The 24549-nt window shown below is 46.5% G+C and overlaps 1 protein-coding gene across 1 annotated transcript in view; it reads left to right on the top strand.

The window, feature by feature from the left end:
* The first annotated feature begins 8452 nt into the window (after positions 1-8452).
* CFI (complement factor I) overlaps positions 8453-24549 on the top strand; it is a 90734-nt gene continuing 74637 nt past the window's right edge. Inside the window, exon 1 of the mRNA XM_073640760.1 lies at positions 8453-8683. Coding sequence (XP_073496861.1) covers positions 8579-8683 — 105 coding nt within the window. The 5' untranslated portion in view covers positions 8453-8578. The remainder of the gene's footprint in view (positions 8684-24549) is intronic.

The following is a 24549-nucleotide window of genomic DNA, read 5'->3' as shown; positions in this document are numbered from 1 at the left end:
TACCATACCATGCATTTTTTAAGCGTTTCTGCAGTGTTTTTGCCGCTGCGGAAACGCTTAAAAAACACATCGTGGGCACACAGACTTATTTTAATATTAGTATGTAGGAGGAATGACCTCAAAAGAGTTTCTACGATTGTTAAAGACCGATTTTGGTAAGACCTTACCTGTAAAATCCTTTTCAGCGAAGGAAGGAAGGGAGACACAGATCCATTACTAGTGGGTAGGCAGAGCCCCACAGGATAGTTCACCTCAGATTTATAAAAAGTGACGACCGGCCGCTCCAGCTTAGGCTCCTCCTACTCCCATGTCCTTCAGTCCGTACACAAGCTAAGGAAGAGCAGATAACACCAGCGGAACAACACAACCCCTTCTGAAAAATCAGAAATGTGAGAGAACAGGTTATGCATATAACAGAAAGAACACACAGTCCCAGGCACTACTCACTGGACCTGACAACTGCGATGAGCTGGCAATGCTGGAACAGAGCCCTAGCGCGCCGACCCCAGTCCCGATGACCGCCATCAGAGAGGAGTCGCGCCGCATCTGGAAAAACAATAATGCACTTCTGCCCTGGGAGGGTGCTGTGTCTCCCTTCCTTCCTTCGCTGAAAAGGATTTTACAGGTAAGGTCTTACCAAAATCCGTCTTTCAGCAGCAGAAGGGAAGGAAGGGAGACACAGATCCATTACTAGTGGGACGTTCCAAAGCAGTCCAGAACTCAAGGGTGGGAAACAGTGGCAGAATCACCAATACCCCAACAACTTAGTCAAGCGCGCAACAAGCGCCGAAACTAGATAAAGAGATAACCTAAACCACCGCCGCCTGCAGGACCCTGCGTCCCAAGGCCGCATCGGCGGAAGCACTCACGTCCACTTTATAAAATTTAGTAAAAGTGTGAACGGAGCGCCAGGTGGCCGCCCGGCAGAGCTGCGCTGCCGAGGCCCCCTGACGAAAAGCCCACGACGAACCAACAGCTCTCGTGGAATGAGCTCGAACCTTAACCGGACAAGGCTTGCCCCTGAGCCGGTATGCTTCCAGGATAGCCGAACGCATCCACCGAGCTATAGTGTCCTTGGAGGCCCGCTGACCATGCCGACGACCAGCAGGAATCACAAAAAGAGAGTCCGACTTCAGAAACCCTTGCGTGATTGACAGATAGAACTTCAAAGCCCGCACCAAATCCAACGAGTGCAAGGCTTGCTCCTTTGGACTTTTCGGATTCGGACAGAGGGAGGGCAACACGATGTCCTGATTGACGTGGAAACGAGACACCACTTTAGGCAAAAAATCGCCACGGGTACGAAGCACCACTCGATCCGGGTGGAACTCCAGAAAAGGGGGCGAGCAAGACAGTGCCGCCAACTCAGAAACCCTTCTCAAGGAGGTGACCACCACCAGGAAGGCCACCTTCCAAGAAAGTAAGTAAAGCGTAGTTGAATTCATAGGCTCAAACGGTCCATGCTGAAGAGCCTCCAAGACTAGATTGAGCCGCCAAGGAGCCACAAACGCCCTCCGAGGCGGAAACTGACGTGCAACCCCGCGAAAAAACGAGCGCACATCCCTGCGCGAGGCAATAGCCTTCCGAAAAAGCACAGATAGTGCAGATACCTGACCCCGCAAGGTACCAACCGCCAGACCCTTGGACAAACCACATTGCAGAAAAGCCAAGAAGTTGGGAATGGAAAAAACCCTCGGGTTCCTTGACGATCCAGAACACCATGAATAGAAGGCCTCCCAAGTTCTGTGATAAATCCTGGTCGTAGCTGGACCTCTGGCCGCCCGTAAGGTGGCAATGACCTCGGCCGAAAACCCACGACGGGTCAAGATCTCGGTCTCAAGTGCCACGCCGTCAAACGAAGCGACTTCAGGTCCGGATGACGAATGGGCCCTTGGGATAACAGGTCCGGGCGAAGAGGCAGTGGAAACGGAGGCGCCGCCAGAAGAGACACCAGCGTTGAATACCACGCCCTCCGCGGCCAATCCGGCACCACCAAAATTGCCGGAATCCGTTCGAGTTTGATCCGCCGGATGACCAGAGGAAGCAAGGATACCGGCGGAAACACGTAGGTCAGCTCGAACTGGTCCCACGGGGCCACCAGAGCATCTACCGCCACAGCCTCCGGGTCCCTGTACCTGGACATAAACGTCGGAATCCTGGCGTTCAGCCTGGATGCCATCAAGTCCACCTGGGGAGTCCCCCAACGGGAGCACAGCAGTGTAAAAACTTCCGGATGAAGACTCCATTCTCCGGGATGCACCTGCTCGTGACTGAGGAAGTCCGCCGTGATATTCAGCACTCCTGGGATGTGAATCGCGGAGATGGCTGGGACCCTGGACTCGGCCCATACCAGGATCCGAGAGACCTCTATCATGAGTCTGGAACTCCTCGTCCCGCCCTGATGGTTGATATACGCGACCGCTGTCGCATTGTCCGTTTGAATCCAGACCGGCAGACCGCTCAAGGGGATCGTCCAATGTCGGCGGCAGAGAAAAATCGCCCTCAACTTCAGGATGTTGATCGGCAGAGACGACTCCTCTGACGACCAGACCCCCTAAACCCAGAGATCGTTCCAAACCCCCCCAGCCAGTCAGGCTGGCATCGGTGGTAATAACCGACCACCGTGGGAGGAGGAAGGATTTCCCCAGGGATCAAACCTCCGGACGTAACCACCATCCAAGAGACTCTCGCACCCTGCGGGAGATACCGACACAGCGATCTAGCGAAGCCGGCGATCGGTCCCAACGGGTCAGAATAAGATTTTGGAGACCCTGGGAATGAAATTGTGCAAAAGGTACCGCTTCCATTGCTGCCACCATCAGACCCAGAAGGCGCATACACTTCCGAAGGGGCATTGCCATCGCCGACCTCATAACCTGTACATGGTGTCGAAGGTTCGCTTGTTTGTCTGGAGGCAGGGACACCACCGCTCGGACCGTGTCGAAATACATCCCCAAGAACAGGATTGACTGCGACGGCTCCAAAGACGACTTCTTCCAATTGACCAGCCACCCGAAGACCTCCAGGTGCTGAAGGGAGAGATCGCGAGCCGTTACCGTCTCCTCCGCTGTGGATGACACAATCAACAGGTCGTCCAGGTAGGGGAGAATCGTAACTCCTTGCTTTCGAAGGAGCGCCATGAGCGGCGCCAGAATCTTTGTAAAAACCCTGGGCGCCGAGGCCAACCCGATTGGTAGGGCCACAAACTGGTAATGGGCCTGACCTATGGCGAACTGCAGGAAGCGCTGGTGAGCCCTGCCGATAGGGACATGTAAATAGGCGTCGCGGATGTCGATCGACACCAAAAAATCGTGCTGCGACAGGACCGCCACGACGGAGCGAAGAGACTCCATACGGAATTTTCGGGTCCGGACATGCAAATTCAAATCTTTGAGGTCCAGAATAGGGCGAAACTTGTCCTCCTTTTTGGGAACCACAAAAAGGTTGGAGTAAAACCCCCTTCTCTGGTCCTCCGGCGGAACCGGAATCACCACACCCTGCTGCAGAAGAGAGTCGACCTCCTGCAGCAGAGGGCAGCTAGCTTGGGCTCGGATGGGATGCGCGACTGACGAAACCTGTCCGGGGGTCGAGAATGAAACTCTATGAAATAACCTTCCGACATAACCCGCGTCACCCAGGCGTCCGATACGTGTGATGCCCAAATAGACCCGAATTGTAGAAGACGACCTCCCACCCGAGAGCCCTCGAGAGGGTTCCTGGCGTCAGTCTGCCTTAGCGGGCTTTTTGTCAACCTCCCGCTTGTCCTGACGGAAATGTTGTTTCCAGGGAGTACGGGATTTCTGGGAGGACTTCTTTCCGGAAGGCGAGGGACGATCCGATCTCCAAGAAGGCTGACCGAACCAACCCCGGGGCCGAAAGGACCGACGACCACTACCGGCACTTGACCTGCCGGACGTAGTAACCGCTGCCTTTCACTGCGGCAAGGCCGTATCTTTGGCCTTGGCTTTAGCAATCAGCTCCGTGAGGTCCGAACCAAACAGCTGACCTCCCTTGTACGCCAGACTCAGCAAACCCTGTTTGGATACTGCGTCACCGGTCCACTGTTTAAGCCACAGTGCTCTCCTGACAGAGACGGCCGAGGATTGAGCCCTGGACATCGCCGCAGTAGTATACAGCACTGCGTCCCTGCCATATCGGGCCGCTTCTTCCAAGAGCTGGAAGAGCCTTTCCCCTTCAGACAGCGGAGTTCCATCTTGCCATGCCGTCCGCAGCTGATCCAACCACCGCAGTGAAGCCTCACCAGCCCACATGGCCCCCAAGGCCGCTCGGAATCCGTGACCCGCAGCCTCATAGATGGACTTTGCCGCTGACTCCGTCCTTCTGTCCAGCGGGTCCTGGAGACTCGCCTTCCCTTTAACAGGAAGCAAAGAGGATTTGCTCAGCTGAGACAATGGCACATCCACTTCAGGAGAGGGGACCCAATTAGTGATCGTTTCCGTGGAACAGGGATACAGGGCATCAAACAACCGCGCCCCTTGGAAACGTTTATCCGGACACAGGCATTCTTTCTCCACCGCCTTGTTAAGTTCCTCGAGCATCGACTCCTGATACAGCCGGGCCGATTTGCCAGGGCGCTCCGTCACCTCTTCAGACAGTTGTAACGCTTCCCGCATAGCTTCAACAAAAGCGTCCACGCGGCCCGAAAGCGAAGCAGAGCGACCCCGCCGATTCTCTTCATCAGAATCGGAGATCTCACCAGAAGAGTCTGTCGGCGATTCTGAAGCCTCCGACGCACTGCGCAGAGGAGACGGCGCCGCCACAGGCCTGAGACGCTTCTTGCTTCTAGACGTCGGTTGGGACTTAGCAGAGACCCAATGACCCAGGAGGTCAGACAGACTGTCAATGGAGCGAGTGAGCGCCTCCACCTTAACATTACTGAGACCCCCAACTAGCGTCGAACCTGACGCCGTTGAAGACCCCGGCGTATCAGATACGCTTGACCGATCCTGAAGCGGACCGGGAGAGAGGTCCGCGCCCCCTGGTCCCTGATCCGACATGCCCCCACACAGTTGCGAGCGTCGCGGATAAGGCGGTAATAACCTTACAATGGGTGCAGTGACCAAGGATGTGTAAATTCCACTATCACAGCCAGTTCTTGCACAAAAAATCACCTGGCACTGAAGGGTTAAAGCTCCTCCTAGAAGGAGAAAAGCTACCCCAGTGGCCTGCAGAGCAAAAGTTAACCTGACACACTAGAGAGAAGCACCCTCTGATCCCAGAAGGGTGCACCTCCAGAGAGGGTTAACAGCCTGATGGGCCAGACCCCGTTCAGAAGGGGTTAACGCTACTGATCCACACTACCCTTTTTGTGAGGTGTGTGTCAGAGCCATCTCAGCATGTGAAGAAGCAGCGCCGTATACAGCACACCCTGTCAGCTAGGACATAAGGAAAGTGCTCTGCACTGTAGAAGGAACTTTCTGCCTATAAGGCAAGAGAGACTCACCAGCTGGCGTAGAAACTGCTCTTCTTGGTGTGATGAGAGCGGGGAGCAGGGAGTAGGAGCCGCAGCACGAGGATGGACGCTGGCCGGAAGAAGAAGGGGCTGGGGCATCTCCAGGGCGCGCTTTCCCGGCACTTCCTGTCACAAAATGGCAGCAGAAAGACGTTAAGTCACGCCCCCCGCCGAATATGAACAGGGCGCGCGAATCCTCCGTCCCCGCTCCCCTGCCTGCCGAGGATCAAGCGCTGCATGCAGAGGAGAAATCCCTGCAAGCAGAAAAAAACAGCAGTCACCACAAAAACACATATACAGTGACAGCGGCTTCCGCAGCAGCCGCTGAAAGCACTCCATAAGAGCACTTACCCAGCTGAGCGCCACAGGGACCCCCAGGGATGTGTGGCGCCGTGGCCCTTGGCGGTGTGCGTCTCCGCCAAGGAGCGCCCTGTATCCCCCGGGGCCAGCAGGGTTCTGCGGGGACCTCCTTAGGGGGTACGCAGATCCGCCAGGGGAGGGTCAGGGGTCCCAGCAGTGCTGAGACCCCCTGAAACCTCTAGACCACGGGGGGTCCAGGTCTCCGGATAAAAATAATAAAATCTTCTGAGGAGCTGCAAAGGCAGCGACTATCCTCTGCGACCTCAAATTTAAAACTGAGGAACATGGGAGTAGGAGGAGCCTAAGCTGGAGGGGCCGGTCGTCACTTTTTATAAATCTGAGGTGTTCTATCCTGTGGGGCTCCGCCAACCACTAGTAATGGATCTGTGTCTCTCTTCCTTCCCTTCTGCTGCTGAAAAAAAAATCTAAAATGATGTGACTTTGGGGGGAAAATTAAGCACAGGGTTAAGGTACGCTCACATCTGGGTATAAATATGTCAAGTGCAATGTGATTAAAAAAAAATCGCATTGCACTCATACCAATGTTAATAAAAGAGTCAGTGCTGATCTGCGAGTTCTTTCTTAGCTGTAATCGGGCTGAGGAAAAAGTTGTAGCATGCCACGCATATTGGACAAGACTCAGACTCGCCAATGCAAGTCTATGGATGTGAGAAAAAAAATGGACAGCACGCGGACCATCCAGATGGCGTCCAGTTTTTACGCACGTCTCAAAAGAACCAGAAAATTGCATCAGCCAAGCACAGGAAGCTCACAGCCCCTACCCTCAGAATAGATAGATAGATAGATAGATAGATAGATAGATAGATAGATAGATAGATAGATAGATAGATAGATAGATAGATAGATAGATAGATAGATAGAATAAATAGATATCCTGCAGATATATAATTTCACAACCCACCTATATATTATAAACTTAGACCCATTAGTGCTTTCATGTGGAGTTTATTGTACAGCTTTTTAGGCTTATTTAACCTAATAAATAAATGAAAAAAACGATATGGGGTCCCTCCCTATTTCATGAAACCAGCAAAAGACATAAATAGAGAGAAATAAAAACAATATCGTGTCCCTTGTTCACCAATTTACTATAAAAATAAAGGTCCCATGCAGGTCAGAAGTCTCTCAGTAAATAGTGGTGCGCGCTTAATAGTAAATTTGGGACATCTCTGGCAGTCTGTGCGGCAGAAAGTCAAAGCAACATCAAGTGGCGTAGATTTGTGGTGTCATTTACTATAATTTCTAATATAATTCAATGTAAATTTGTTAGGCTTTGGGGGGCACTGCTTTTACCCAGAACTTCCTCCTGCTTAGAAAAATGATACAGTGAGATTTGCACAAATAAGGTATGTATGATAAATGCAGAAGTGGTGACGTGTTTCTATTATACTTTTCCTCTGATTGTTCCACTCCTGGTTTTGGCTTACAAATACTGATGTAAAATACTCACCAAACTGCATCAGGGTATGCTTACAATGCAGAAACACGTCACCACTTCTGTATTTATCACCCACTCCTGGTTTTGGCTTACAGATACTAATGTGAAATACGGACCAAATACTGATCGTGTGACCGTAGCCCCAGGAATGAACGCTGGTTATGAACTGGAGTATATTTCTGCTAGATTTAGCACAGTTTTATGGCATACATTGTAGAGAATCTGATGGGCTGCATGAGGATATGCCCCTTCCACGAAGCTCATCCCAGTTTTCAAAAAGTTGGTAGACCTGGCATATAAAAACGCCAACATTTTCACAACTACGCATTAAACAAGAACATGACTTTTCTACACCAGTTTTCTAGTGAAAAAAACAGCTTAATAAATCAGCCCCATGAATCCTGGTAACAGTTAACTGGTTCCATCCCAGTCTCTGGGTATGACTTATCACATGACCACTCCAGCAATCACGTGATAAAATGATATAACTGGAGATTAAGAGACCATCAACAGAAAAACAACGGCGGTGAGAATACATTTTTTATTTTAACCAATCTGCAAACTGCAAATATGCAATTTGGTATGCATTTTCCACTGCAGATTTACTTGCAATTTTCTATGGATGTGCTTTTAATATGTTCCACCACATATCAAGTAAATCTGAACATAGCGTTATGTAGAATATAATTAGTATATCAGACAGCTTTAAATAAAAACATAGCACAGGGATATCTGGCCTCTCCTTCTGCCCCGCTAAGGTGCAGCTCTGGGGGGTCCTGGCAATTAAATCCTAGGAAATCGCCCAATAAAAGGGGCATCGATTGTCATCAGTGAGCTGGAGTTATTCAATTTCTGTTGAACTTCTCTAATCTTTGCTTTAAAGAGTCTATAATTGACTATAAATCCTATGGATTCGCTAACTGTGAATAATTTATTTTTCTATTGGTTCACGAGAAAAAATAATAGTACACACAGTGCATATTTCTTTGTTATGTGGTTATCTCCAGGATACTAAACCTTGAGCAGCCACTCCTTTGCTAAATTAAGAAGAAAATAGCAGATGAAGAAATACAATCACGATCAAAACTTAAATGACTACAGTCTTTGTTCGCTGCCTTTGTGTCCTGGATTATACCTCTCTGGGTTGCATTGGTGATATTAATCTGTAGGGTTCAGATTCCAGTCCTGTGCACATTCACAGCACTACAAATAAACCTCTTCCTCTTGTTAGATCAGTGGTTAAAGATTAAGCGTTGGAGATTTCTGCCCAAATTCTCTAGAAACTGATGGTTTTGGGAGTAAGGACACTGAAGTTTGGAAGAAACATCAGGATGAAGACCTCAACCTTAACATGGCTTATGCTGAGCCTTGTCTATGTCTGCATTGCAACGGTAGGAGACTACAATGGTAGTTAGTTGATCTTTATTCTGATCTCCAGTTAATCTACATGTATAGTAAGCAGTATATTTTTTGTAGAACTGTTCTGTCCATTTAAAAAAATATATATATTATTTTCACATGTTGTATTGGACAACTCAAATGACCCAAGTGACACTCCCCCGCTTTAATTGCACGTAAGGCTACGTTTACACAATGAGCTTTTGGTGAGGTTTTGATGTTGCCGTTTTTCTGTAGCATTTCTGCACCTGTTATGTAAATTAGGCTATTTGTGTTTTTTTTTTCATTGCATTTTTTTAACATGCGTTTTTATTGCGTTTTTGACTCTGCGTTTTTTCTCTCTTTTTGGTATGTCATGTTTTATATAAAGCTGCATTGTTCTTGACACTTCCTGGTATTTGGCTTTGACAGACTTCATGTGCGTATTATATGCGTTTTTAGTGCATGTCCGTGACAAAAATGCACTAAAAACGCATGTACGATTTTTACCCAAATGCAAGTCTACAAGTGCAGATACAACTTAGCGTACTCGCAAGAGAAGTTGACATGTTGCGGATTTAAAAATCAATTTACACTGAGTTTAAAAAATCACAGTGGGCATCAGCTTTCTATAAATCCCATTCTCTTTGCTGGAACTGGAAGACGCTGCGTTTTTGACACAGCGAAAATGCGCAGCATCAAAAACTAATCATGGTGCCTAAATGTCTTTGGTGCTGAAAGAAACAGGTGAGCGCTGAACTCCGCAGTCGCCATCATTCCCATAGACTTGGAGTGGCACCATGCATGCCAAGCCTCAGCTCCGTTTAAAGTTCTTCTCAATGCAGTTGTTCAGAGAGAATGAACTGGGAGCTTTCACTGTAGTGATCAGTGGGGGGCAAAGCAGCAGGGCTCCCAGCAATTGAACATTTATCAGGTATAACAATTTCTTGCGGGAAAATCACTTTAATACATGTTCCTAGGTTTCCCCATAGCAATGGCACAACCTGGGATCTGCTTGGGGTTAAGGTACCCTTTAACAAAAGAGTGTCCAGGTGACATCTAGTACGAGCTGTGGGGAAAGCGCACACAATAGGGTAACCCTATGGAAAAATGGCATTGCTCATCTAGGGGATGGTATTGTGCCCTTGTTTTTTTTGAAAATCCACCTGCTGCTGCCTTGTACCTGAAGAGAGGCCCCAGCTAAAAAGGAAAAAAATGTAAAAGTCTGCGATGATAGAGAAAGAATCATTTGCTGCAAAGATGGACGATGAAGGTTTTTTTTATACCGACAACGTATTTCAATGCCAGACAGTCATCTGTATCAAGTTAAAAAAAAAAACAGAATCTATTCTGTCAGGGTTTTTTTAACTTAATAAAGATGCCTGTTCGGCATTGAAATGCCTTGTCCAAATAAAAAAAAATCTTTATGGTCCATCTTTGTAGCAAATGATTCTTTCTTCATCAGCGCAGCCGTTTACATTTTTTTTCCTTTTTTTGCAAATTGCCTCTTCAGAGAAAGACATCCTGGTGAAATCTGACATAAACATATCTGTAAGTTATGTATTTTCACAGAATTGTAGCATAGCCAGCCAGATGAGTCCAAATGATCAAGCAAACAAATAATGAAAAGAAAAACTAGCTATTTCCTGATACAAGGTCCAGTTATAAGATTTCACAATGTTGCTAAACTGAAAATACATAGGAGAAATTCGAACAAGAAATAACCATCAGTAGCACAAAGGGCTGTGCCAGGTATCAAAATTAGGCTCATGGTTAATGGATTTAGGACCAATGTTAGGCTGTGTGCCCATGACGGGATTTAATGCGTTTCGGCAGCGGCAGTTCCGCCACAAAAACGCATTAAAAATGCTTGTTAAGTTGTCTGCCATGTTTCCCAATAATAGTCCGCATGTGCTGTGCACATGCTGCGGAAATTTCTTATGCTGCTTTAAATGCAGCATCAATAGTAAAAAAAAAGAATTAAAACGTAAAAAATAAAAAAAAAACATTATACTTACCTCTCCAGCGGTCCCCGGTCTCCTTTCCGGTGGCGTCCTCTGTCCTTGGCGTCCCGTGGTGTTCTGAAAAGACCTGCGCTGACGTCATTTAGTCATGTGATGGTCACGCGACCGCTGACGGCAGCGGTCGCGTGACCTGTCAGCTGACTAAATGACATCACCACAGGTCCTTTCAGAACACCACGGGACGCCAAGGACAAAAGAAGCCACCGGAGAGGAGACCGGGGACCGCTGGAGAGGTAAGTATAATGTTTTTTTTTTATTTTTTACGTTTTAATTCTTTTTTTTTACTATTGATGCTGCATTTAAAGCAGCATAAGTTTGTCACACAATATAAATCCATGCCAGTTGCATGGATTTATATTGTGTGACCAACTTGTCAAGCACTTTTCCAAGTGATGCTCAAAATCGCTTGGAAAAGCGCTTGAAAAAACGCATGCGAAAATGCATGCAAAAACGCTTCTCCCTGGCAGAAAAAACGCACGCAAAATCTGCATGCATTTTTTCTGCCAGGGAGAGGGAGAAACGCTCAGGAAATATCTGCATCAATTCAGCATCGTGGGCACATAGCGTTAAAATCACCCCTAAATTTGAATGTACACAGTAAACATACAGTACATTACATATGCCTCCATATTATGTGAACTAGCTCCAATAGACTCTTGTTCACATTCAGCCATGACACAACAGTCCGGGATTTCCCTATGAAATTTTGAGCGCCTGGCCATAGAAAAAAGAAGTGGCATGTCACCTCCTGGAATTGGTTTCCATGTGTGATCAGCTCCAAACTTGACACTGCCAAGACAAAAGGCTGCAAAACACAATGTGGAAAAGAGTGCTTCAGATCTCTTCAAAACTGCTTCTGAACATAGAAAAACAATTCTAAGGCTAAATTCCCACGATGAGTTTTTGGTGAGTTTTTGATTTTGCAAATTGTCTGCACTAGTTCTGCACTTATTACGGCAATCACACTTTTTCTTTGCAATTTTGAGTGCGTTTTTTATTTGCATTTTTATTGTTGATGCTGCAGGGTTTTTGTATTTCTTTGGTGTGTCATGTTTTAAACAAAGCTGCTTTGCAGGGCTGTGGAGTCTGAGCTGGTGTCCATTTTGGTGGAGTCGGAGTCAGAGTTGGAGTCGGTATAAAATGGACAGACTCCGAAAATATATAATAAATTGGTACAGTAGCTCAATGCAGGATGTGCTATAAATGTTTTCATAAAAATTTGGGAAAGTTCTGAAAAGTGCTATAAATGTCTGTTCTATTCGTGATCTAAGGATCTTGGCTTTTAGTTTAGATAAATCTGTGCTGCACTTTATGTACACGCTCAGAAGTGGAGCTCCTCCTACCAGTGCTGTGGAGTCGGAGTCAGAGTTGGAGTCGGTATAAAATGGACCGACTCCGAAAATATATAATAAATTGGTACAGTAGCTCAATGCAGGATGTGCTATAAATGTTTTCATAAAAATTTGGGAAAGTTCTGAAAAGTGCTATAAATGTCTGTACTGTTCCTGATCTAAGGATCTTGGCTTTTAGTTTAGATAAATCTGTGCTACACTTTATGTACACGCTGAGAAGTGGAGCTCCTCCTACCAGTGCTGTGGAGTCGGGAATTGAAGTTGGAAGTCAGGGAAATTGAGGAGTCGGAGTCGGTGGTTTGACTTACCGACTTCACAGTCCTGATGATTTGTTTTTGATACTCCCTGGTATTTGGTTTTGTCAACATTTTACTGTTTTACTGATATTGTCATGTGCAGATTACATACATTTTGTATGCGTTTCCGCATCAGACCCAAAACGCATGTGAACAAGTCTATGGGAAAACTCTGCACATAAAACTGTGTACTCGCAAGAGAAATTGACATGCTGCGGATTTAAAACACGCACCGCAAGTCAATTTCCGCTGAGTATAAAAGAAGCACAGTGGGCATGAGGTTTCTATAAATCCCATCCACTTTGCTGTAACTGTGAGACGTTGCGTTTTTGACACAGTGAATATACGCAGCACCAAAAACTCATCGTAGGCACACAGCCTGAAAAGTAGAGTTTCCTGAAGTTGGATTCCTTTTGAAAAATGTATTCAATTATCCCACTTCTCTATGCGGACCTAACCTAACTTCACTAAAAATCCTACAACAGTGAATCCCATACTGCTCTATTTCACACAAAGATTTAACCTCTTCCCACTGAAGGCAATTTTCACCTTCCTCACAGAGCCCCATTTTTCAAATCTGACTTGTCACTTTATGTAGTAATAATTGTGAAATGCTTCTCCAGATTTGGATGATTATTCATGACATCTTGTACTTTATGTCTGTGGTAAGTTTAGGTTGATTAGATTTATGAAAATTTATATTTCCTGAAGATGTAGAAAATGTAGCACTTTTCAAACTTTGAATTTTTATGCTCTTAAAACAAATGGTCACACTACGCAAAATAGTTAACAATTAACTTTTCCCATAAATCAGCATCAATTTTTGAATGTCCCTTTATTTTGTTAGGATGTTAGAAGGACTACAATTTTAGCAGTAAATTTTCATATTTTTAGCAAAATGTACAAAACATTACTTTAGGAACCACTTCACTTTTAAAGATTATAGGTTAGAAAACAGCCCATTTTAAAAACTGCACCTCCTCAAATTATTCAAAATATTATAATCAAAACATTGCAATCAAAATGTCATATTTATTTCAAGTTTGGTATCGACCTGGAGAATCATGTTGCCAGGTGTCATTATTTCAACACAATGAAATTGTAAAAATAAAACCACAAAAAAATAATGGCGGAGATGCGTTGTTGTTTTTTTTCGCAGGTTCCCCGCACTTAGAATTTTTTTCCCGGTTTACAATACACTGTATGGTAAAATGAATGGTATCATTCAAAACTACAACTCATCCCGCACTTAATAAAGCACTTTTGTGGCCATGTCGACAAAAAAAGCTATGGCTCTTGGAACATGGGTAGAAAAAAGTAAAACCACTAAAACAAAAAATTTCCTGGGTCCATAAGGGGTTAAGCAACATCCCTTTAGTCCTGCGGAGCACATACTTTAAATTAATTAGCATCTAGCAATATGGCGACTATCAGAGGTGTACATAGAAATCATGGGGCCCATAGCAGAAGTTTTAATTGCCTCCCCACCAACAAAAAAAAACTTTAATATTCGTTGGGGGTCACAGAGGACCATATATCACAACTTTGTAGCCCTTACAAAGTAATTTTCCTCCTATATAATCCTCCATACAGTATTATGGCTCTCCACAGAAGAGCATATCTTACAATGCAGTCCTTACAAAGTAATTTTCCCCCTACTCCTAATTCCACCTCCTACTGAAGCCCCAAATTCCCCTTTCACTGCACCCATCAAGTATGATGCCAACAAAAGTGCCCCCCCCAAACACAGTATGATACCCCCATGGTGAATTCCTCCACAGTACCCTCCACACACACAGTATAATGACCCTACTGTACACCACTTCAACTCCTCCAGTATAGTGACACCAACACAGTATAATCCCCCAGCTGTGACCACCACACAGCCCTCCATGCAGTATAATGGGCCTATATAGAGTATAATGGCCTCACACCTCACCACACTGTATAATGGCCCCCACTAGCCCTCCAAACAGTATAATGGCCCTCACTCAGCCTTTCACACAGTATGATGGACCCCACACAAACTTTCACACTGTATAATTGCTTGCATACAGTATAATGGCTCCCACATAGCCCTCCATAAAGTATAAAGACTCCCTCACAGCCCTCCTAATAATATAATGGCCCCCACATAGCCCTCCAAATATTATAATGACCCCCACATAGCCCTCCAAATATTATAATGTCCCCCGCATAGCCCTCCAAATATTATAATAGCCCCCACATAGTCCTCTATATAATATACTGCACCCCATAATCCTCCATATAGTATACTGCACCATAGTCTTCCATACAGTATAATGCATTCCCCATAGTCCTCCATGCAATATAATGCACCCCATAGTCCTCCATATAGTATAATTATTATTAATATTATTATTTATTTATATAGCACTATTTATTCCATGGTGATGTACTTGAGAAGGGGTTACGTACAAAATGCAGATATCACTTACAGTAAACAAACTAAGTAACAATGATAGACTGGTACGGAAGGAAGAAGACCCTGCCCTTGCAGGCTTACATTCTACAGGATGATGGGGAAGGAGATAGTAGGTTGGGGAGGTTGCAGCTGCTCCGGTGTTGATGAGGCAGCAGCTCCACTGGTGCTGAGGAGGCAGTGGGGTCATTGCAGGCTGTAAGCTTTCTTGATGATGAGGGCATGCACAAGCATTTTAGTAGATTGAGGGTTGAGGGAAGGACAGATTCCGGAGATATTTTTGAGCTGGAGGCGACAGGAGGTGACGAGAACTTACATGTGCGGATTTAAGGACAGGTGTCACGCTGTCTCTGTATACTGGAGGAGGGGGGCCTAAGCTGACCCTAAGCTGGGGCCCTGACTAATCCCTCAACCTGGAGGTACTGTTAAAGGTACAGAGGTCCAGGCCACCAGCGTAGCCCCTACCTCCTGAGGATCCCTGCACCTAAGTAATCTAGTCCTGAGAAGGACCCCGATCACAACAAAAGGGGACAAGTAATAATATGCCCACACACAGTACTTAGACGAACGAGACAGTACAAAGGAAAAACCAAAACCACCTTGCATACAAAAACTACACAACTACAACAGAGGGAACACCAACGGGAAAGGAGATAAATGATAAAGCGAGGAAGGGAAAAAACTCTCCAAATACACTTCTCTGAAACTCCAAAAACCACGATCCGCTCTGTTAGTCTGCATGAAATGCTTTCACCGACACTTCCCTAACAGACCAGCAGGCATTTGAAGGAGTCTCACTACAGCAGCATTGATTGCAGCTGGGCGAGGCTGGACCTCGTCTAGCACAGAGAGAGAGAGAATTAACTCCCTCACTGCCGAAAAACACAAAGCACCAAAAAGTCAGCTGCGAGAAGTCAGGCTGTGTAATCGTGACGATCTTCGTGGCGACACACCCGTGACAGTACCCCCCCTTCTACGAGGGGCCTCCGGACCCTCAGGGCCAGGTTTATCCGGGTGAGTCGTGTGGAAGGCCCGAACTAATCGGTCTGCGTTAATATCCGACGCAGGAACCCACATCCTCTCCTCAGGACCATACCCTTTCCAATGAACCAGGTACTGAAGGGACCGGCGATTAAAGCGTGAATCGATGACCCTCGATACCTGGAACTCCAAGTTACCCTTGACCACCACTGGAGGGGGAGGTAAAGGTGACGGTACCACCGGCGCCACATACCTCTTAAGCAACGATCTGTGGAACACGTTGTGAATTTTAAACGTAGGGGGGAGGTCAAGACGGAATGCCACCGGATTAATAATAGAACTGATTCTGTACGGCCCGATGAACCTGGGACCCAGTTTCCAGGAGGGAACCTTAAGTTTTATATTCCTGGTAGACAACCATACCCGATCATTCACACTTAGGTCCGGACCAGACACTCTCCTCCTATCAGCCATACGTTTGTATCGGTTCCCCATAGTATTCAGATTCTTCAGCACCCCTCTCCATACTGAAGCGAGTGATGAGGAAAATCGTTCCTCCTCAGGAACCCCCGAAGAGCCCCCCCTACTGAAAGTACAAAACTGGGGGTGAAAACCATATGCCCCAAAAAACGGGGACTTACCAGTGGACTCGCTCCGCCTATTATTAAGAGCAAACTCTGCCAGAGGTAAGAAAGAAGCCCAGTCCTCCTGGTTCTCTGACACAAAACACCGGAGATATGTCTCCAAGCTCTGGTTCATACGTTCCGTCTGACCATTGGTCTGAGGATGAAAAGCCGATGAGAATGACAAATGCATCCCCCGCCGTGCACAAAACGCCTTCCAGAACTTGGACACAAACTGAGACCCCCGATCAGACACCACCTCGGAGGGTACCCCGTGAAGCCTCACAATCTCCCCAATGAACACCTGCGCAAGAGTTTTAGCATTAGGGAGAGCCGGAAGAGCGATAAAATGTGCCATCTTGCTGAACCTGTCCACTACAACGAGTATGACCGTTTTACCCGAAGACGGAGGGAGGTCCGTAATAAAGTCCATAGACAGATGAGTCCAAGGACGCTCCGGGATCTTCAAAGGTAAGAGGGCCCCAGACGGACGGGTATGTGAGGTCTTAGAGCGCGCACAAACCCCACAGGACGCGACAAAAGTTACCACCTCCTTATGTAAGTTAGGCCACCAAAACCGACGCGAGAGGAGATCCACAGTTGCTCTACTCCCCGGGTGTCCTGCAAAAACTGAGTTATGGTGTGCCTCGATCACCTTTTGTCGCAACTGATCTGGAACAAACAGTCTCCCCGGAGGTCCAACAGGGGCGTCCCCCTGAGCCTCCAATACCTCCTCCTCCAGCTCAGAGCATACTGCCGAAACCACCACCCCCTCCTGAAGGATAGGAATCGGGTCGTCTGTATTCCCGGCCCCAGGGAAACTACGAGATAAGGCATCCGCCTTTACATTTTTTTGACCCAGGACGATATGTAACGACAAAATTAAACCTGGTAAAAAACAATGACCACCTAGCTTGTCTGGGATTCAGACGTTTCGCGGACTCCAGATATAGCAGGTTCTTGTGATCGGTGATGACGGTGACCGGATGGACTGCCCCCTCCAAAAAATGGCGCCACTCCTCAAAAGCTAACTTAATGGCCAAGAGTTCCCTATTGCCGACATCGTAATTCCTCTCAGCGGACGACAATTTTTTAGAGAAAAAGGCGCACGGATGCCACTTACCAGGGGACGAACCTTGTGACAATACTGCTCCCACCTCTACCTCGGAAGCGTCTACCTCTACAATGAATGGCTGTGACGCATCAGGTTGAATGAGTATGGATGCCGAGGCAAAACATTTTTTCAAGGAGGAGAATGCTTGACAAGCCTTGTCAGACCACCTAGAAAAATCTGTCCCCTTTTTAGTCATGTCTGTGAGAGGCTTAACCACGGACGAGAAATTACAAATGAACTTCCGGTAATAATTAGCAAACCCCAGGAAACGTTGTAGTGCCTTAAGATTCTCTGGCCGATCCCACTCAAGAACTGCCCGCACTTTCCCAGGGTCCATACGAAAACCGGACGCTGAAACCAGGAAGCCTAAAAACTGGAGTTCCTGTACGGCGAACACACACTTTTCCCATTTGGCATACAGTTTATTATCCCGCAAGATCTGTAACACCTGCCTAACGTGCTCCTGATGAGACACCAGATCCGGCGAGTAAATTAAGATATCATCCAGATATACGACAACAAACTGTCTCACCAGGCGGCGAAAAATGTCATTAACAAAGTGTTGGAACACCGCCGGGGCATTAGTCAGACCGAATGGCATGACAAGGTTCTCATAATGCCCCTCCGGAGTGTTAAACGCCGTCTTCCACTCATCCCCCTCCTTCATCCTAATCAGATTGTACGCCCCCCTGAGATCCAACTTAGAGAACCATTTGGCGCCCACGATCTGATTAAAGAGATCGGGAATAAGTGGGAGCGGATACGGATCTCGGACCGTAATCCGATTAAGTTCACGGAAATCCAGGCAAGGGCGTAGGCCTCCATCTTTCTTCTTAACAAAGAAGAACCCCGCAGCCACCGGTGAAGATGAAGGTCTAATATGCCCCTTAGCCAGACTTTCTGAAATATAATCCTTCATGGCCTGCCTCTCAGGACCAGAAAGGTTATACAACCTAGCTTTAGGTAACTTGGCCTCAGGGAGCAGTTTTACAGAACAGTCATACTCGCGATGAGGAGGTAGTTCCTGACACCCTTTCTCCGAGAATACATCCTCAAAGTCCGCCAGAAATGGAGGTAAGACCCAAGGAGTAACCGCACCGATGACTGTGTTCATGCAGTTTTTATTACAGAATTTACTCCATTGGCTTATCTCTCTGGTTTGCCAATTAATAACCGGGTTATGCTTAGTTAACCAAGGAAGGCCCAACACTATAGGAGTGGGAAGACCCTCCAACACGTAGCAAGACAACAGTTCTTTATATATCGCCCCCACTTGAAGTTTTACGTCATGCACAGCTTGCAAAAAACTTCCCTGACCGAGAGGCCTGGCATCGATCGAGAATATGGGGATGGGTTTAGCCAACTCACTCAATCGCATACCTTGAACCCGGGCAAACCGAGCATCAACCAGATTAGCCCCGGCCCCACTATCCAGAAGAACAGATATCCTCTCAGTTCTCGTACCCACCACCACCTCCGCCGGTACGAGAAACTGAGACGAACTTAGGGACGAAATACCTACTCCCAGATTGCCGTCCACCACACAACCTGGGATCAACAGTTTTCCGACGACTCTTCACTCTGCAAGGGACGGGATGGACACCCCCAAATAAAATGTCCCTTTCTCCCGCAGAAGAAACACCTTCCTGTCTTATGGCGCACCACCGGTCCCCTCCCCCGAAATGATGTCCCTCCTAATTGCATAGGCTCCTCTGGACTGACCAGGGGAACCACCATATGAGGGGACCTTGTAGGAGGTGGAGTCATCACAGGGGGTAGAGTTATCCCGCACCTCTCCCGAAGCCGTCTGTCAATGCGAATAGCAAGGGCCATAGCGGCTTCCAGTGACGCGGGAGAGTCATACTGTGCCAACACATCCTGTAATTTGTCGGATAAACCTTGACAAAACTGGCTCCTAAGAGCCGGGTCATTCCACAGGGTGTCCGTGGCCCACCTACGGAACTCCGAACAGAATTCCTCCGCCGGACGATCTCCCTGCTGGATCCTACGTAACTTAGACTCAGCAAGGGAGATCCGATCTGGGTCATCATATACGAGTCCCAGAGCAGCGAAAAACCTATCCACTGACTGGAGAGCCGGGGAGCCCAGGGGAAGAGAGAACGCCCAAGATTGTGGGTCCCCTTGTAGGAGCGAGATGACAATTCCCACCCTTTGTTCTTCACTCCCCGATGACCGAGGCCGCAGCCGAAAGTACAACTTGCATGCCTCCCGGAAAACAAAAAACTTGTCCCGCCCCCCAGTGAACCTGTCAGGGAGAGCTACTTTAGGTTCTGGTCCGGCTTGCTCCCGAGGATACAAAACCTTGGACCTAACGTCCGCCAGCTCCATGGACAAACTCTGCAACTGCCGAGCTAGACCGGCTACTGGATCCATGGTAGCTGGAGAAAAACTAAGTGGGTGGGTGAAAATGTCACGCTGTCTCTGTATACTGGAGGAGGGGGGCCTAAGCTGATCCTAAGCTGGGGCCCTGACTAATCCCTCAACCTGGAGGTACTGTTAAAGGTACAGAGGTCCAGGCCACCAGCGTAACCCCTACCTCCTGAGGATCCCTGCACCTAAGTAATCTAGTCCTGAGAAGGACCCCGATCACAACAAAAGGGGACAAGTAATAATATGCCCACACACAGTACTTAGACGAACGAGACAGTACAAGGGAAAAACCAAAACCACCTTGCATACAAAAACTACACAACTACAACAGAGGGAACACCAACGGGAAAGGAGATAAATGATAAAGCGAGGAAGGGAAAAAACTCTCCAAATACACTTATCTCTGAAACTCCAAAAACCACGATCCGCTCTGTTAGTCTGCATGAAATGCTTTCACCGACACTTCCCTAACAGACCAGCAGGCATTTGAAGGAGTCTCACTACAGCAGCATTGATTGCAGCTGGGTGAGGCTGGACCTCGTCTAGCACAGAGAGAGAGAGAATTAACTCCCTCACTGCCGAAAAACACAAAGCACCAAAAAGTCAGCTGCGAGAAGTCAGGCTGTGTAATCGTGACGATCTTCGTGGCGACACACCCGTGACAACAGGGCGGAGTCAAGGGTTACTTCTAGGCAGTGGATTTCCGGTACAGGGGAAAGCGTGATGTCATTTATTATGATAGAAAGGTCAAGTAGGGAAGATACGTAAGATGGAGGAAAGATAATGAGTTCAGATTTGTCCTCATTGAGCTTGAGGAAGCGAGAGGAGAAGAAGGAGGATATGGCTGACAGATTGTCCAGGATTCTGGACAGCAGAGAGGTGATGTCTGGGCCTGAGAGTAGATCTGAGTGTTATCAGAGTATAGGTGGTACTGGAAGCTCAGCACTTTATTGAATAATCCATAAAAAATATGAACAAGACACAGAGTATAGATATGCAATATCTATAAATACATGATTTCGGTCAACAAGACCTTTCTCAAACATACACACGTAGGATATTACCACATCAATGGCTTGAAGAATGCTCGTGCATGAAAACTGCGACCATCGTCACTGGGAGTAAGACGCACTTACTAGGTGTATGTTTGAAAAAGGTCTTGTTGACAGAAACATAGTTGGATCCTATCTGAGCACCCGGAAGCCGTATATCCCTGTTCTATTATCTAGTCATTCTGTGATGACCGAGTGTTTTAACATGTAGGGCCGATCAGCTCGGTCATCTACAATGATTATAAATTTTAGTGGCCCCTAAAAATGGCAGATAATGACCTAGTGTGTCATAGCAGCTGTATATTTGTTATATTGCTGTGTCTATGTACTTGGCTTAAAGGACAAGTTGGGTACATGTGAGTTCTTGCATGCTAACACAGTTGCCTCCTCAGCCATAGCAATCAGTTTTTTGCCGTAAGCCTGCATATTCTATACTTTTATTTCAAGCGTCCTTGCACCGTGTATTCAATAGTTTGTTTTCTGATGTTTATTCAGTAGGCTTGTGAAATGTATATATATTGTAGCTCCTAGGCCAAAGCAAATATTTGTATAGTTAAATACACATTTACGGGAAGCATTGTGAAATATCTTACTGCACTACCAGCTAAAAATTTCTATTTTTTGTAAACCATACTTAAAGAACTTGTATGTGATTAAAATACTGGGACAAGTACTAAAAATAATAAGTAAAAATATTTATTTTATTTAAAATAAATAAAAATAGATATGTGCTCGGAAAGGGGGGGGGGGTTTAGTTATAATATGTCATCTAATGTTCTAAGTATTACATAATTGTTTACTACTATTTACTACTGTTTAATAGTGCATGAGTTTCTGTCTCCAGCAAGTGTTACTGTATATTGCCAATAATTCACTGTTAAAAAAAAACAAAAAAACAGGAAGTTCCTGTTCACTCACTGTGCGGGTGTAACACTATTTGCCGGTGCCCCTGCATGGTTCCTCTCTCCCCTCCATGCAGGGAAGACGGCATACTCACCGCCTCAGCCGCGCGGCGTGGTTCCCGGCGTGCTCCCAGGCGCTTAAAGGGGCAGCACACATACATAGTTAAATGCACCCAGACAATTGCTGGAAGGCATTTAGTATTAGAGTGCACTGCAAGATGACTCCCAGCCAATAGCTGTGAGGCATCTTGTTTAAAAGTCACCTTCCCCAATAGGGAGAGGCCTAGCAACCGAGAATCATTGGGTAGTGTGGTAGTCTACTAATGAGGTGTGAGGTCACCTGGTCCTGGTGTGACCAGAGCCTGAACCTGTAGTTCTTGGTCCTTGTGTGGCCAGTCCTGAACCCGAAGTCCCTCGTCCTAGTGCAGCCAGTGCCTGAACTTCATCCCCCGGTTCGTGTGCGGCCAGACCCTGAATCAGTATCCGAGACCCCTGTGTCTGAACGTGTTCCTATCCGAGTATTCCTTTTATCCAGACTGTCCTAACAGTCACCGAATCAGCCTTGTCTGAGTCTCCGCATCAGTAACTGTTCTACCCGTGGATCCTGAACCTAGTAGTCTGAACGGAGTCAGGCTCCGTGTCAGTAACCGATCTGCCGAGGATCCAGAACATATTAGTCTAAAGGGTCTAGATGATGATCAGATTCAGAACTCTAATGGCTGTAGCTGCTGTACAAAAGATGTTTGTCAGACATTTGGACAACAAAACTGCCTTTTTAAATGTTGACATTGAATAGGACTTGTACAGTGGCATGTAAAAGTTTGGGCACCCCTGGTCAAATTTATTGTTATTGATAGCAGTTAAGCAAGTTGAAGATGAAATGATCTCTAAAAGAGCTAAAGTTAAAGACGACACATTTTCTTTGTACTTCATCTTTTTCATTTTAAAAATTCCAAAAAGGAAAATGGGCCCATGCAAATGTTTGGGCACCCTGTATGGTTAATACCTAGTAGCACCTCCTTTTGCAAGTATCACATATTGTAAATGCTTTTTGTAGCCATTTAAGAGCCAATTGTTATTTGAGGGAGTTTCATCAATTCTTTCTTGGACAATTCTTCCAGTTCTGTGAAACTCTTGGGTCATCTTGCATGCACTGCTATTTTGAGTTCCAGTGTGGATTTTGACATGTGTTTAGGATCATTATCCATGTATAGGAGCCATCCTCTTTTCAACTTTAGCTTTTTACAGATGGTGTTATCTATTGTTCCCTCTACCCGTGAAATGTTCCCCGTGCCATTGGCTGCAACAAAACCCCAAAGCATGATTGAACCACCCCCATGCTTAATGGTTGGCGAGTTTTTCTTTTCCTGAAATTCTGTGCCCTTTTTTCTCCACACATACCTTTGATGATTGTGGCCAAAGAGTTCTATTTTATCCTCATCTGTCCACAAGACTTGTTTCCAAAATGCATCAGGCTTGTTTAGATGTTCTTTTGCATACTTCTGATGCTGAATTTTCTGGTGAGGACGCAGGAGCCATTTTCTTCTGATTACTCTTCCATGAAGGCCATATTTGTGCACGTGTCTCTGAACAGTAGAACAATGTACCACAACTTCAGAGTCTTTCTGAAGGTCTTTTGCAGTCAAGCGGGGGTTCTGATTTTCTGATTTGCCTATCTAGCAATCCTATGAGCAGCTCTCACTGAAATTTTGTTTGGTCTTTCAGAACTTATCTTGACCTCCTCCACTGTTCCTGTTAACTGCCAATTCTTAATTACATTTTAGAACTGAGGAAAGGGCAACTTGAAAACGTTTTGCTATCTTCTTGTAACCTTATCCTGATTTGTGGGCCTTCACCATTTTCATTTTCAGACTGCTAGGCAGCTGCTTAGAAGAACATATAGCTGCTGTTTTTTTGGCACAAGGTTAGAGGAGGCTGGGTTTTTATGAAGCTGGGAAATTTCCATCACCTGAAACCTTGGTCAAAGTTATTTGAGCACACAAATCTTCAAGGATGCCCAAACGTTTGCATCGGCCTATTTTTAAAATGTAAAACATGACAATATATATACACTTTTTTGGCTAAAATGCTGTATTTTCTGAACCATAAGACGCACTTTTTTTCCTCCAAAATTTTGGAGGAAAGGTTGGGGTGCGTCTTATAGTTCGAATGTACTATATCATACTGTTGCTGTGGATGGTGGGAGGGGTGGGGGGAGCGGCAGTGGCGGGGGAGCGGGGCACAGGAGGCTGCTATCACGTGTGGCCACTGCCAAAAGAAATGAATATTCAATGCTCCCATGGGCATGGGAGCACTGAATATTCATTCTCCTTAATAGCGGGCGCACAGTGTCAGCAGCAGCCGCTGGCTCCTGCAGCGGCTCGGCGGTCACGTGTGCCCATTATTAAAGAGCATGAATATTCACTCCTCTCCACTCCCATGGGCTTGGGCACTAGTGAATATTCATGCTCCTTAGTAGCGGGCACACGCGATCACCCAGCCGCAGCAGGAGCCGTGGCTGCAGCTACAGTGTGCGCCCACTATTAAGGAGAACGAATAGTCACTACTCTCCATGTCCATAGTCCCACCGTGGGGAGCAGTGACTATTCCAGCAGCTCATCTCACCATGTGAAGGTGCATGGCAGTGACATCATGTACTAATCCTTTATTTTTTTGTGTGCAGCGTGATGGGGGTGCCATGC

Source organism: Phyllobates terribilis, unplaced genomic scaffold (genome assembly GCF_046119375.1).
Source record: "Phyllobates terribilis strain yellow unplaced genomic scaffold, ASM4611937v1 Scaffold_1__5_contigs__length_1240528914, whole genome shotgun sequence".
Classification (NCBI taxonomy): Eukaryota; Metazoa; Chordata; class Amphibia; order Anura; family Dendrobatidae; genus Phyllobates; species Phyllobates terribilis.
Note: the sequence above shows the minus strand (reverse complement) of the source record. Positions and strands in the feature narration are given on the sequence as shown.